Here is a 12,398-nt window from a genome sequence, read left to right on the forward strand (position 1 = left end):
GATATTCAGCAGCCTATCCTGCATTTTTATGTAGGATGCAGAGTTTTTCACCTCTGGTTTTGTTTAAAGATATAGCCTAACATAGTGAACATAGAGGACTGATTGTTCTTTAGTTTTGTTCAGGGAGCAGGGATATTCCTCTGGCTCCTTATAGTCAACAGTCCACAACACAATTATTTACCCAGTGAATAGTATACATCAGTGCTTTCACTTTGCTGACTACCAAACTTTAACCTCCTGGACTCTGATGCCAGTATAGTCAGTTTTGAACTCCATAGAGCTGGAAAAAGCTGTGTTTTCTGCAGGATTGCTGCTGGCAAACTTGTCCTCAGAGTTTCTCTTAGTTTGTCTGAAAGAGAGTTCTCACCATTTTCATGAAAAGGAGAGAATTAATTGCTGCATAATCCCCATAACGTAAGTTGTTACAACCTGAGTAAATGTTCTGAAATAAGTGATATGTATATGAACATAGCTTGAAGCCCTGAAAGGCTTCAGACAAGACTTCTTGGTAGCCTGAAGAGGCTCCGGGTCACAGGGTTTATCACAGCAAAAGCCTCTCTGCCTTTTGGTGAGGCCTCACCTCACTGTTCAGGGACCAGACCCAGAGACCACCCCTCTCCATGGGTTCTGAGTGTGAGGATGGGTACTTGATGTCTTTTACAGAATCACAGAATCAACGGGGTTGGAAAAGATCTCGGTGATCATTGAGTCCAACCTGTGGCTGAACAGCACCATGTAAACTAGACCATGGCACTCAGTGCTATGGCCAGTCTTTCCTTAAACACCTCTAGAGACAGTGACTCCTCCACCTCCCTGGGCAGTCCATTCCAATGTCTGATCACCCTTTCTGTGAAGAAATTCTTTCCAATGTCCAACCTAAACCTCCCCTGGTACAGCTTGTGTCCTGTTGTCCTGTCACTACTTCTCTGGGAGAAAAGGCCGACCCCTGCCTGGCTACAACCCTCTTTTCTTCAGGCTAAATACCCCCAGCTCCCTCAGCCGCTTTTCCTCAGATTTGTGCTCCAGACCCTTCACCAGCTTCAAAGTGTCTCCAAAGCAATGCGTGGAACTACAGACAACAAATCCTCCGGCTAAATAAAAAGAACCCTTAGCTGCCTGCGTCTCCTGAAAACCGCAGTCGCAGTTCAGCCGGGTGGCGTTTTTAAAGGACGATTCGGCACACGGCTGGTCTCTCGGGGAACACCCCCCGGCTTGGCTCGGCACCCTGCCGGTAGGCCCTGCCCTCGGCGGGCACCTCCGGCTTCCCCGGGCCGGGGGCGGGCGCGGGGGCGGCCCCTCCCCGCCCGGCCTCCCGCGGCGCGGCGGCTTCCCCGCAGCTCCGGGCCCGGCTCCGCCATGGGCGCCGCGCGCTGCTCCCGGCTCCTGCCGCTCCTGCTGCCGCTCCTGCTGCCGCTCTTGGCGGCGTGGGGGCCCCGTGTCTCGGGCGGGCTCCGCGCCCCGCGGCGGCGCTGGCCGGTGCCCTACAGGTGAGTGACGCGGGCAGGGCCCGCCAGCGCTGCGTTTGTGCTGTTTATTAGGCTAAAAAGGCCGTGAAATCATCCCCTTTTTAATCACGAGGCGTTGGTCATTTGTACGGTATTTGGTGTGTTTAGGTCGCTAAGTCTCCTGCCAGGCCGAAGGCTGCGCTTGCTGCCTCTGCCTCGAGAGGGATTGCTGCCCCGGGAATGACTGCCCGCCCTTTAAACGCCTTTAATTCCCGCAGGAAAGTTGCGATGAGGAAATCGGGGTACGGTTTATTTTATTTTTTAAAAAAATTAAGTCTGCGTCATACTTCTGCCCGTGGTGAATGAAATGGTACAAAATCCCGTTCGCTTCTCCAAAGCTGCCTGAGCTCCAGGAGAGGTCCTAGTGGTGTTGTGAAGAGCAGGAGAGCGCTGTGGCGTTTTACTGGCGAAAATAGCGACAGCTTTGGCTGTGCTGAGGAAACGAGCCCCTTCAGGAGGAGGGCTACGCTTGCTATGTGTATTTTATGCGGGTTTGCTGTATTAAAGGGAGGTTTTAACTGCTGTCTAATGCACATCTGAAAGTTTGAAAGCCTGTTGCATAATTCCTAGCTGTGAAGTTTGCATCAGGTGATGCCTGAAGGAGCTGATCTTGCAGTCACGAGTTGTTCAGATTTTCAAGTAAGTTCACGAGTTGCAAGGCTGGGTCTTGGGATGGTCAAAATTGGAGTACAAGCCTGTTGGTGTGAAGTGCTCAGAAATGTGGGATTTTAATGCTTCTTAACATACTCATTAACTTCTTGTCACATGCAAGGTGCAGTAAGGGGAAGTTGAAAATGTAGGGTGCAGTCTAGAAACAGGACTTAAATGTGTGGTTGGCATAAGTCTTTGTTTTCCTTGTGTTCTTTTTCCAGCCATACTCTTTAGGATTTTTTTTTCTCGCCCCCCCTCCCTCCCCCGGACAAAACAAAGGCAGACATGCTGAAGTTCCCAGCAAGCTTGGAGAAGAAGTCCAAAGGGAAAAGCAGCACTGTTTCAGTGCTGCTGACCTTCTTATGGTTCAGGAAGTCCTGTGTCCTTGAGTCATCTCATGGAGTCATCTCATGGCTGGGGTATTTATGCCATTCAGTAGCCCTAGGCAACTGAGTATGTTAGACTCTCAGGCAAACTTTACAAGATCGGGACAAGCTGTGTATGCCTTGTTTTAAGTGAAATACAGTGAGTGACTCTGAAGGAAATTGGAAAAGGAAGACTTGTGAGAAAGGTTCTTTGATGTTTGTATAGAGTATCATAAGTAAGCAGATTCGGTCTTTGGTTTTTGAGGTTTAATAGGAATGAAATGGAAACAGTGATCCTAGCTAGGTTCTTAGACCTCTTTATCTAAATTAGCACAGAGCAATGAAATTTTTTTCTGATATTGGCAATATTCTAGAGTAAAAATAACTTCATCTGAGGACCTTTTACAATAGAAGAAGAAGAACAAACTGGTCAATCCCTGTATAGACAAACTGTTAGGATAATGTTTTTGAAACAGATTTCAAACTGTCCTTTATCCGGCATCTGTATCTGTCTGATTTTGTGAGTATGTCACGCTTTGTAATCTGTATCATTTGCACTCCTTCATTAATCAGTACTGTGAACAACATGACTTGCATTCTTGAGCCTTAAATCTGAGGTCCTGTTTCTGCAGGTGTGCACCTCAGCAGCCTTTCAGACTTGTGTACTCCAACTGTTGCAGTGCCTGGATCGCAGAATCAGTCTTTGGGGGTGGCTGGACACTTAAGCTCTCCCACTTGGGCCCTTAGGAAGGCATGAGAGTTCCTCCAGCTGCGAAGCTGTGTTTATCATTCTGTGTGCTTCTCCTTCTCAACACAGGCGCTTTGATTACCGTCCAAAAACTGATCCTTACTGCCAAGCTCGTTACACCTTCTGTCCCACTGGCTCTGCCATTCCAGTTATGAAAGAAGAGGATGTCATTGAAGTGTATCGATTACAGGCTCCAGTATGGGAATTCAAGTATGGAGACCTACTAGGACACTTGGTAAGGTGATATTCTTAACAAAGTTATAGTGGCAAATTGAGCTGAATTCAACAGCAGTTGTCAAGAATGGGAGCTGTAAGGTTGGGATATGCTTGTATAGAAGAGTGTTAAAGCACACAAGCTAGGCTAGGTGTAGGAAGGATACTCAAAGAGCACTAAGTTTCAAATAAAACTTACAGAACTTAGTTCAGCTAAAGAAAAGAGCACAAACAGCACTGTTGGTGAGTTTGAATGTGTGTTCCCCCATATAGCTGCATATTGAGAGTGTTTTGTATACACACACCATTATGTTTTAGGTATCTTTTCTTCTGTGCTAGCACTGGATCAAGAAGATACTTTTATTTATCTTCTTATATCAGATGAAGTAGTTCCTTAGTGCATTAACTTTTTTATTGTTAAAAACTTGTATTTGCTTGAACGTTGATACCTTTCAGGAGAGGACAGCTACCTGGTCAGAATGGTAGATCATGAGGAGCTGGTTGCTTTTACAGTTCTTTCTTGAATGTAACGACCAGTATGGAATTGAAGTCTCCATTCATGGAGTCATGCAAATATGAAAGAATCTCAACTTTAGTAATACTTACAGCTATAGCAGTAGCAAATTTAAACTTCAAAGAATGATTCCTAATGAATAAAGAAATTTCAGTGAACATAATATAGCAGCATCAAAACCAAGCACACTGAGTCAAAAATGGAAATAGATTCAAATATTGTTGCTTCAGTTGTTAATTAAGGTCGAATGTATGTTTTTACTATACAACTTCTAAAAGAAATATTTACCTCATTCCTTTTATGGCTTTCATTACCAAGATCTATTTTTGGTAACTTGGTTCTGCTCTTTATTACTCTGATGCCCCTATGAGGTTTGTACCAGGGTGAATTTATGCTGATACTTTTGGTCTGTGTTTGGCCCAGACAACTGTAATAGTTTTGTTCTTTCCCTGCCAAGTTTTGAGAAAACAAGTACTGATAAACAGGTACCTCGTCCTTGGAGAGAGAGCTTCTTGTATAAACTGTTTTAATTGGCGTTCTGTGATTGGCTAATTGTCCTCCAAGGTCGCTTGAAGGAGAAAGTGAAGACTCTAATGATGAAGTAGCGCCCCCAGACTCATTTGGAAAAGACCCCCCGAGTGCAGTACGCAGGCGCAGGGAAAGCCACGCATGCGCAGAAGAGATGCACTTACATAACTAAGGGGTGGGACGAAGAGCCTCTGGCTGGGCAGTGATGACCACTCCTGCCTAGGTTGAGGTCACTCAGTTAATTGTATAAAAGCAGACAGTGCTTTCTCGGAGGGGAGCTGGCTTCACACCAAGGACAACGTTGCCTTTTGGCGGGAACGCCTGACAGTTCGTGAACTTACTGACTCTCCAAGGATGCAGCTTCTGCTATGGGTAATTATAGGCATGCTAGGTGGGTAAGATAACTTTATGGGCAACAGCTGGGTGACTGGGTAGGTTGTGCTGGGGGCTTACTTCTCTCCTCCTTCCTCCCTTTTGTGTTTGTTTGTTTTGTTGGCCACCTCTTGGTAATAAATATCTGTTTTGTTGAGCTTTCAACGGTGTCGTAGTTTTCAAGATTCAGTATGGTCCGAACCCTCCCTAATACAGAGGTTAAGGATTCAAAAGTCAGCTTGAGTTTTGATGATGAGCTCCCACTGAGAATCTGCCTCTAAGTAACAGAATTTATGATGGATGGGTAGATAAGCTCTGAGACAGCATGTTAAAAGTATGAGTGTGATTCAGTCTAGTGTGTTGTGCATCAGTGCGACTGAATCCAATGTTACAGGAACTCCTTCCCCTCCTCTCACCCTGTTACAGAACAGCTCCCAACATCTTATCTTCTGTACAGACCAGGCTGAAGTTGTTATAATGTTAAAGTTTTGGGTTTTAATTGTTTGTTTTTTATCTTTTCACAGAAAATTATGCATGATGCTGTAGGTTTCAGGAGCTCTCTAACAGGCAAAAACTACACAATGGAGTGGTATGAGCTCTTCCAGCTTGGGAACTGCACGTTTCCACATCTGCGGCCTGGCATAGATGCACCGTTCTGGTGTAACCAGGGAGCTGCCTGCTTTTATGAAGGAATAGATGATGCACACTGGAAGGAAAATGGAACTTTAGTTCTTGTGACTACAATATCAGGTAGATTTTAGATGCTTTGGATAATGTGAATAAAAAATACAGAGTCAGCCTTGTCTTTATGTAAAGCAGTATCTTTTAATTTATGTTCTGTAGGTTATTTGCAGTGTTAGTCACTGATGCTAATTTCAAACACTCTCTTTAATGCAGAAAGTGGCATGAGGCTGCTGCCTTTTGAACAACACACTGAAGAGTTGTTAAATGAGAGTCATGTGGTGGTGTTGTACCAAAACACTTGAGTCTCTTGAATGTAAAAATAGCAAAACAGCTTATACAGAGCCATTATGGACTCTTCACATGGCTTCACCAAAACAAAAGCTTGTACTGTGAAGTGGCAGATGACTGCTGAGACAGAAAAACTTGAAAATATGTTCATTACTGAGCAAACAAATAAGGCGTATTTAGAAACAATCTCAAAGATAAAAAAAAATTAGTCTCTATTTCCATCTCCCCATTATCTTTCATAAAAACTGTGCAAATGTCCCCAGTAATAGGTCTCTGTCATATATTGTAGAACAAACCTATGACTTACACCTGTAAATACACGGATGATCACCAGAATAGCTTCCTGGTACATACTGAACATTGCAATCCTAAAATGAAATGGTCATGTAAATAAATCTAATTGATTGGTCTACTAATAGAATGAATGTCTTAGGAAAAAAGTTCATTGAGGACTTGGAGAGTTGCATTTTTTGTGACTAAAACCACTTACTCTCTGAAGTTAATGTAGTGTACAAGGCACAGTGGAGAGTCAGCTTACAGGTAGTGTGATGTGGTGCTTTATGTGTGCCCACTTCCACTTTTAGCAACTTTACTGGCCTCAGTCTCTAGGTAATCTGTCCAGTCTGTTAAGAAATTCTAGGCAGTTCTCCCAGCAGTGAAGTAAAGCGGAGCTGCTTTCCTGTGAGTTTGTGGTTCATGACTGACGTCTTTGATGCCCGATGCAATTGGATTCTTTTTTATGAATACCAAGTTAAATATTTTCATATGGTTCTAGAACTTTTAATGCTTCCTGCCTGAGTGGATTATTTGATGCCCAAGAAAGGTGAGGTTATGCTGGTTTCTTGTGGAGGCACTGTTACTTCCTTGTTTCTCTCACTTCCCATTTCCAAGAAACTTTTAGGGAAGTAGTATATCAGAGGGCTTTGAATTGTCTAGATTTGACTAGGAATCTGAATGTTACTGTGGAAGAGGGTGAGGGGATGCAAGCACAGAGGAACAGCATCATAAGCTGAACTTGCTTCCTTCAGAGAGCAAGCAAAAAGCATCCCATCTCATGGGATAGAGCTTTAATGTATGAAATGGCTGGATCCTCTTAGACTTTGTGAGATTCTATAGAGCTGTTGGTCATCATTGTCAGACACCACAGTGAAGCCATCTCATTTCCTTTTTAAAGCCCATCAGAAAGGTTAATGTTACGTAGGAGTATGTTTCTTCTGTGGGAATAGGACAGGAATATCCAAAGTCTGATTTTTGATTGTCTAGGTATCTTCCAACATACTGTCAATGCAGCCATGCATTAACCTGTAAGTAAGTAATGGCCAGTCTTCGCAAGCGAAGATTTTGGGAAAGGTCATAAACCCTTCGAGCCTGCGCAGTGGATTTTTTAGGTGAGACACAGCGTGCGCTGAACTGAGCCCACCCTTTAATCCTGAGGTTCATCTGCCGGGGCCGAGCAAAGCTTGGACAGTGGCAGTGAGGTCCCCAGGACGTAGCTGGATTGCCATACAAGGCTGACGAGCTCCAGCTGCCCGGGGGGCCGGGAATTGAACCCGGGTCGCAGCGGTGCGAGTCCTGCACTCTAACCACTAGACCACCAGAGGCCCATTAACCTGTAACACTTCTGGTTAATTTGCGATGTTAAGGCCAGAACTTCATATTATGTCCATCTCGGTCTTGTTAGGAGAGACTAATCCTTTTCAATAACATGCCTTACAGAATATGCAGTAGGAAGCTAATGGGGTAGGAATTAGAGAAGATAAGGGGAAACTTCAAACCCATCTACAGTGTATAAGTACCATTCTTGATACAGATTTAATGACTTGCTGTTCTATTAAACCAAGTCACAGGCAATTAAAAAATAAAGTACCTAATCCTTCCACTAAGCAGAGCGATTGTTACGTTTACCATGAAGTCCGAAAGCTCTCAAGTGGGGAGTGAAGAGCAGTTATAATGGGGTAGCCTGGGAGGCGAATGTCCAGAGCTTTAGTTACTCAGAGGTAGTAGCTAGCAGCGAGACAAGCTGAGTTAGGGATGTCTTCATCATTCCAGCTGTGAAATCACCATCACCTAAATACTCCAAACCCATATTCTAAATAAAAAAATAATCTTCAAGGTCTTTAAGTTTACTGGTCTTCACATCCCACTCATCATTTGGCTCAATTCAGCTTTGCTGGCTGAGGAACTGCTAAAACAGCAGGGTGTTTCAGTCTAAGGTTTCTTTTGTGAAGAGACATGAAAATTTCTGCCCTGAATTGCTGAATTTGGTTAAAACTTGAAGTGCAGAAATACCTGTTGCTCTGGTGAGTGCTTTGTCAGCATGTCTTGTATATTTTACTACCTGCCCTGTTTGCCTGCACGGATAAAGGAAAATGAGAAGTGTCATGGTTCTCTGATGTTTGGATGTTCTGCCATAGTAGGAGGAAAAGGGTCAGAAGAAGGAATTAGTTTTAAATAACTTGCATGTAAATGTGGTTTATTCAGTGGGGTATCACTTCTCTCTCCAACCCAAGCCTTGTGCCCATGTATGGTTAGGTAATGTTGTAGGTAAACTTTTGCAGGGGAGGGAAGTGAACCTTGAAATAGATGGAAAGTATTCTGAGTCATGTGTTTGTTACCTTGTCTCTGTAATACTTATTTTCATCTCTTACAGGAACCATGTTTAATGAAATGGCACAATGGGTAAAATATGACAATGAGACTGGTATTTACTACGAGACCTGGACAGTTCAAGCAAGTCCTGACAAACAATCAACAGTATGGTTTGACTCTTATGAGTGCTCGAAGTTTATACTGAGAACCTACCAAAAGCTGGCTGACTTAGGAGCTGTATTTAAGAAGATACAAACAAACTATACAAGCATAATTTTATTCAGCGGAGAACCTATTTATTTGGGAAATGAAACATCTATTTTTGGACCACTAGGAAACAAGACATTGGCAGCAGCTATAAGAGACTTCTACAGTCCATTTAAACCTCATCAGTCAGTCAGAGAGTTTTTTGTGGATCTTGTAAGAATAATTGATCGTGTCATCTTGAATCATCAGTTTTACCTCTTCTACAACTTGGAATACTGGTTTTTACCTATGAAGTTTCCTTATCTCAAAATAATTTATGAAGAGGTCCCTTTACCTGTTGGAAGCAAAGAGTCCTTCGGTGTATAGCTGCTTACTGAAGAACCAAACTTGCCCTCATGTCAAATTTGGAGCATTACCGTGATGGTGCTAAAGGGTCATACGTTTCAGTGCTAACCGTAAAAGTTGTGTTGGGAAGGCTTTGCCAGACACCATGAAAGCGTGTGCATTTTTTTTGTTATTACCTGTATAGCACATGAAAGCTTCAGCATCCATGACTTAGCTTCTGTGTAACCATGGCCACGTGCTGAGGCTCCTTTGGCTGAGCTTGGCAGTGCCAGAGGGGGAGTGGGGAGGCAGCAGCCTGCTCTGGTCTCCACATGCATGGCCATGCTGTAGCAGGTAGCACCTGACCACCTACAGAGGTGGGACACAGCATTACAAGGACTAAATTGGCTTATCTGTGTCTTGGAGCTAAAAAACCTGAGTGTCTTCGTGTGTCCAGTTCCTTCAACATGTGCCTTAGATTGGTAGTTCTGTAGTTCTTTGGTTTGTAAACTGGGACCCATAAACTGTTCTCCAGTGTTCAGTGGCGGTGGGGGAAGGGGCAGTGAATCTACTAGAAGATGGCATGGGTGGTATCTTTTAACCACTTTGCTTCATTCACCTATACTGTAAACACAATACAGATGGCTCTTCTTTAGCTTTGTGTGTTCTGTAGCACAGAAGAAAACCAAAGTGCCTCTTTTGATGCCAACTTTGATGCATAACTGCAGTGTTCTAGCAGTTTCCTGCCTTAAAGTCTACTTGAGGCTTCAGTTAGGTCAGTGTCATAGAACTCATGGGTATATTCCTTTCAAATTTCTTTAAAAAGCATAGAACCCTTAATATGAAAGAAGCAAGGACAGCCTGTAGGGTGTTAACATTGGAGTTAAAAATCTGTGCTTGTCCCAGAATTGCCCATAAAAGGACACTGCAGCTCTTGCTGGCACTGATGCTTGCAGTAGTGGTGCTGTGCCAGCTGCACGATCCTTGAGTCCTGTTCCAGGTTCAGCCTAGAGCAGCTTAGCAACTAGTTAGTTCCCTTTAAACTCAAGTGACCAAAGCCAAGGAAACACTGGCTTTCTGGAAACCACTGAGGTGCCTGCACACAAAAAATACACCTGCAGTCATCTCCAAGTGTAGGCAGCTCACTTGTATTTTTTTTTAAACTAGCTGCAGAATGAATAGCCCTCCTACAGAGGTTATTGCTGTCTCATGGCCAAGCAGGAACACAGAAACCCAACTCTGCAGTTTCATTTGGCTTGAGCCAAGCTAATGGCCTGCTGCAGCCAAAGAGGGTCGTACACAGTGATTTGATTCAAAGAATGGCAGTACATTAACCTTGTATTTAGAAAGTCACTAAAACTGATCAGTTGAATTATATCATCGTGTAAGGGGATGAGCATGAGAGCTTGTGTGAGAGTAATGAGAGGATGAGAGCAGCTCTGTTCATGGAAAAGCTGCTAATTACTTCCACTGGTAGGTGAAACTTCATCTTCTGCCTCAGATTGAAAGACTTTGCTCTTTTTAGCCAAAGTTACAAGCCCTCATGCCTGAACTGAGCTTTGGATTCTTTAGATTACTGTCATGGTTTCACCCCAGCCAGCAACCAAGCACCACACAGCACCACCAGGAAGGTAATGCAAGAGGCACTAGGAAAGTTAAAAAGGGTGCAGCAAGCCTGTCTACAGAAGTTAGATTCTTGTTGATGACTCATTTCTGTGACTTTGAGACCCTCAATGTTGTTGAACGTACATTTGTCTTCCCTGGGAAAAGCCACAGCCTCAAAAACCACTGTCTGAAGCTGTGAGGGGGAAATTCAATCACAGAGCCAAGCCAGTAAAAGTCCCAAAAGCTTCTTCTCTAGTATTTGCTAAAAAGCTGGAGAACTTTGGGAGGCTGAAGTAGATGCTATGGCAGGGTACGTCATGCTCCCTCATAGCAGCCTGACAGTGCTGTTCATTCACTGAACAGTACTTCTGTGTCTCTACTCAGGACCTAAGGAGCCTACACACCAAAGTAATTCTTTTCCCCTAATAGCTGGAGTATTCTGTGATGCACACAAGAGCCTTACAGAACTGGAAACACTGAATTCTGAAATACACAGCTAATGGTAGCTGAATCATCCAGCTTCTAACACTCAAAAAGATGGGTATTTGTGAACCAGCAACAGAGAGCTTAGACAACTTAACAGAGCTGACTGGTTGTAGAGGTAAAAACCTCATTCTTAAGGAACTTGATAAAAAATAGTTTGTGTGAATGATGTAATAATTTTTCGTGTCTGTGGTCAAACATAACTTCATGGTTCTGTCAGTACAAGTGTATAATATCCTGAGCTTTTTGTACTTCAGTATCAGCCCTTCTCACTTTTTCTATTTCATCTGTACAAACTGCCTAATTTAGCATGTTTTACTCCTGCCTTACTACTCTGGTAGTAGGTAGTAGTGGTAATAGGAGTTGATTCAAGAGAAAGTTACATCCTAGCATGTATTAGTTGCAAGTTAGAGGACAGTAAATTTCTGGCAACAAAGATGAAGACAACAGGACAGTTATTTGTCAAGGATACTGCATCCCTTGGTGGTAGAAGCAGCTGTCTGAGGTGAAATCTGGGTCCAATCAGCAATAGATCCCACTGCCAATCACTTGGGGATTCTTCCACACAGCCATGTGTGTATTCCAAGTCTGTTTCACACTTTGAATTCTACCCTCAGTTTAAAGGTACTAATTATCAGTGTAGGAGTTGCCCTTTATTTACCCTCCTTCTGAGGTCAGTATTTATTCCTGCTGGGCACACAGTTGGAGAGCGAGCGATCCTCTCAGCTGGGGAGGGTTTGTGAAAGTTAATTGTTCAGACTGAATGCGCAGCTGAGTGGGAATAAACTCCACCAGCACAAACTGCAGTCCTGGAAGAGGTGCAGTTGTTGAACAATTAATTGCACTGGAATTAGCTGAAGTTGTTGAGTGCAGTGCTCTTTTGTAGGCAGAATCCAGAATCCTTGAGTTAGGCCTTCAGAATTAGATCCAGGATAACACAGAGCTGATGAATAGCCTACTTCTGCAAAGTTTAGACAAGCCTAGAATAGGTCCATAAAGATTACACTTTTGTCACTTACAAAGCAAGTGTTAGATGTCACAAACCGCTTCTGTGCACCTGATGATCTGTTATAGTTTGTCACTGAAAACCACCTATTGACCTCAAGCATCTGAGATGGACAGCCTCCTCCTGAAAGTCACACAGAGGAGCAGAAATAGTAGGATCACACCTGGCATCTCACTCACAGCCAGGTGGTACTCACAGCACTTGCCCAACAGTAGGAACCAGGGGACTGTCCTTACTGCCAGGCTCAAGGATAAGCACCTACTTTCTCCAGTGGCTGTGTCATCGAGTCTTTACTCATGCTTTGAATACAGGACTT

At 43.7% G+C, this 12,398-nt stretch overlaps 1 protein-coding gene across 2 annotated transcripts; it reads left to right on the plus strand.

Annotated features, from left to right (window-relative positions):
- The first annotated feature begins 1,330 nt into the window (after window positions 1–1,330).
- On the plus strand, window positions 1,331–9,643 carry CLN5 (CLN5 intracellular trafficking protein). Of its 2 annotated transcripts, none has more exons than XM_064645963.1 (4): window positions 1,331–1,487; window positions 3,339–3,504; window positions 5,421–5,646; window positions 8,519–9,643. In XM_064645963.1, exons 1-4 carry the CDS (start codon window positions 1,357–1,359, stop codon window positions 9,028–9,030), a joined length of 1,035 nt encoding a protein of 344 aa, XP_064502033.1. In that variant the 5' UTR covers window positions 1,331–1,356; the 3' UTR covers window positions 9,031–9,643. The 2 variants fall into 2 exon arrangements, with proteins under 2 accessions (XP_064502033.1, XP_064502034.1); XM_064645964.1 differs by lacking the exon at window positions 1,331–1,487 and adding an exon at window positions 1,671–1,747.
- Window positions 9,644–12,398: the final 2,755 nt, after the last annotated feature.

This window comes from Pseudopipra pipra, chromosome 2 (assembly GCF_036250125.1).
Source record: "Pseudopipra pipra isolate bDixPip1 chromosome 2, bDixPip1.hap1, whole genome shotgun sequence".
Lineage (NCBI taxonomy): Eukaryota > Metazoa > Chordata > Aves > Passeriformes > Pipridae > Pseudopipra > Pseudopipra pipra.

Coding starts and splice junctions, on each gene's coding strand:
- CLN5 (XM_064645963.1), top strand. CDS start 1,357: ATGGGCGCCGCGCGCTGCTCCCGGCTCCTGCCGCTCCTGCTGCCGCTC. Junction 1,488..3,338: donor CGCTGGCCGGTGCCCTACAG/GTGAGTGACGCG, acceptor TTCTCAACACAG/GCGCTTTGATTACCGTCCAA. Junction 5,647..8,518: donor TCTTGTGACTACAATATCAG/GTAGATTTTAGA, acceptor CATCTCTTACAG/GAACCATGTTTAATGAAATG.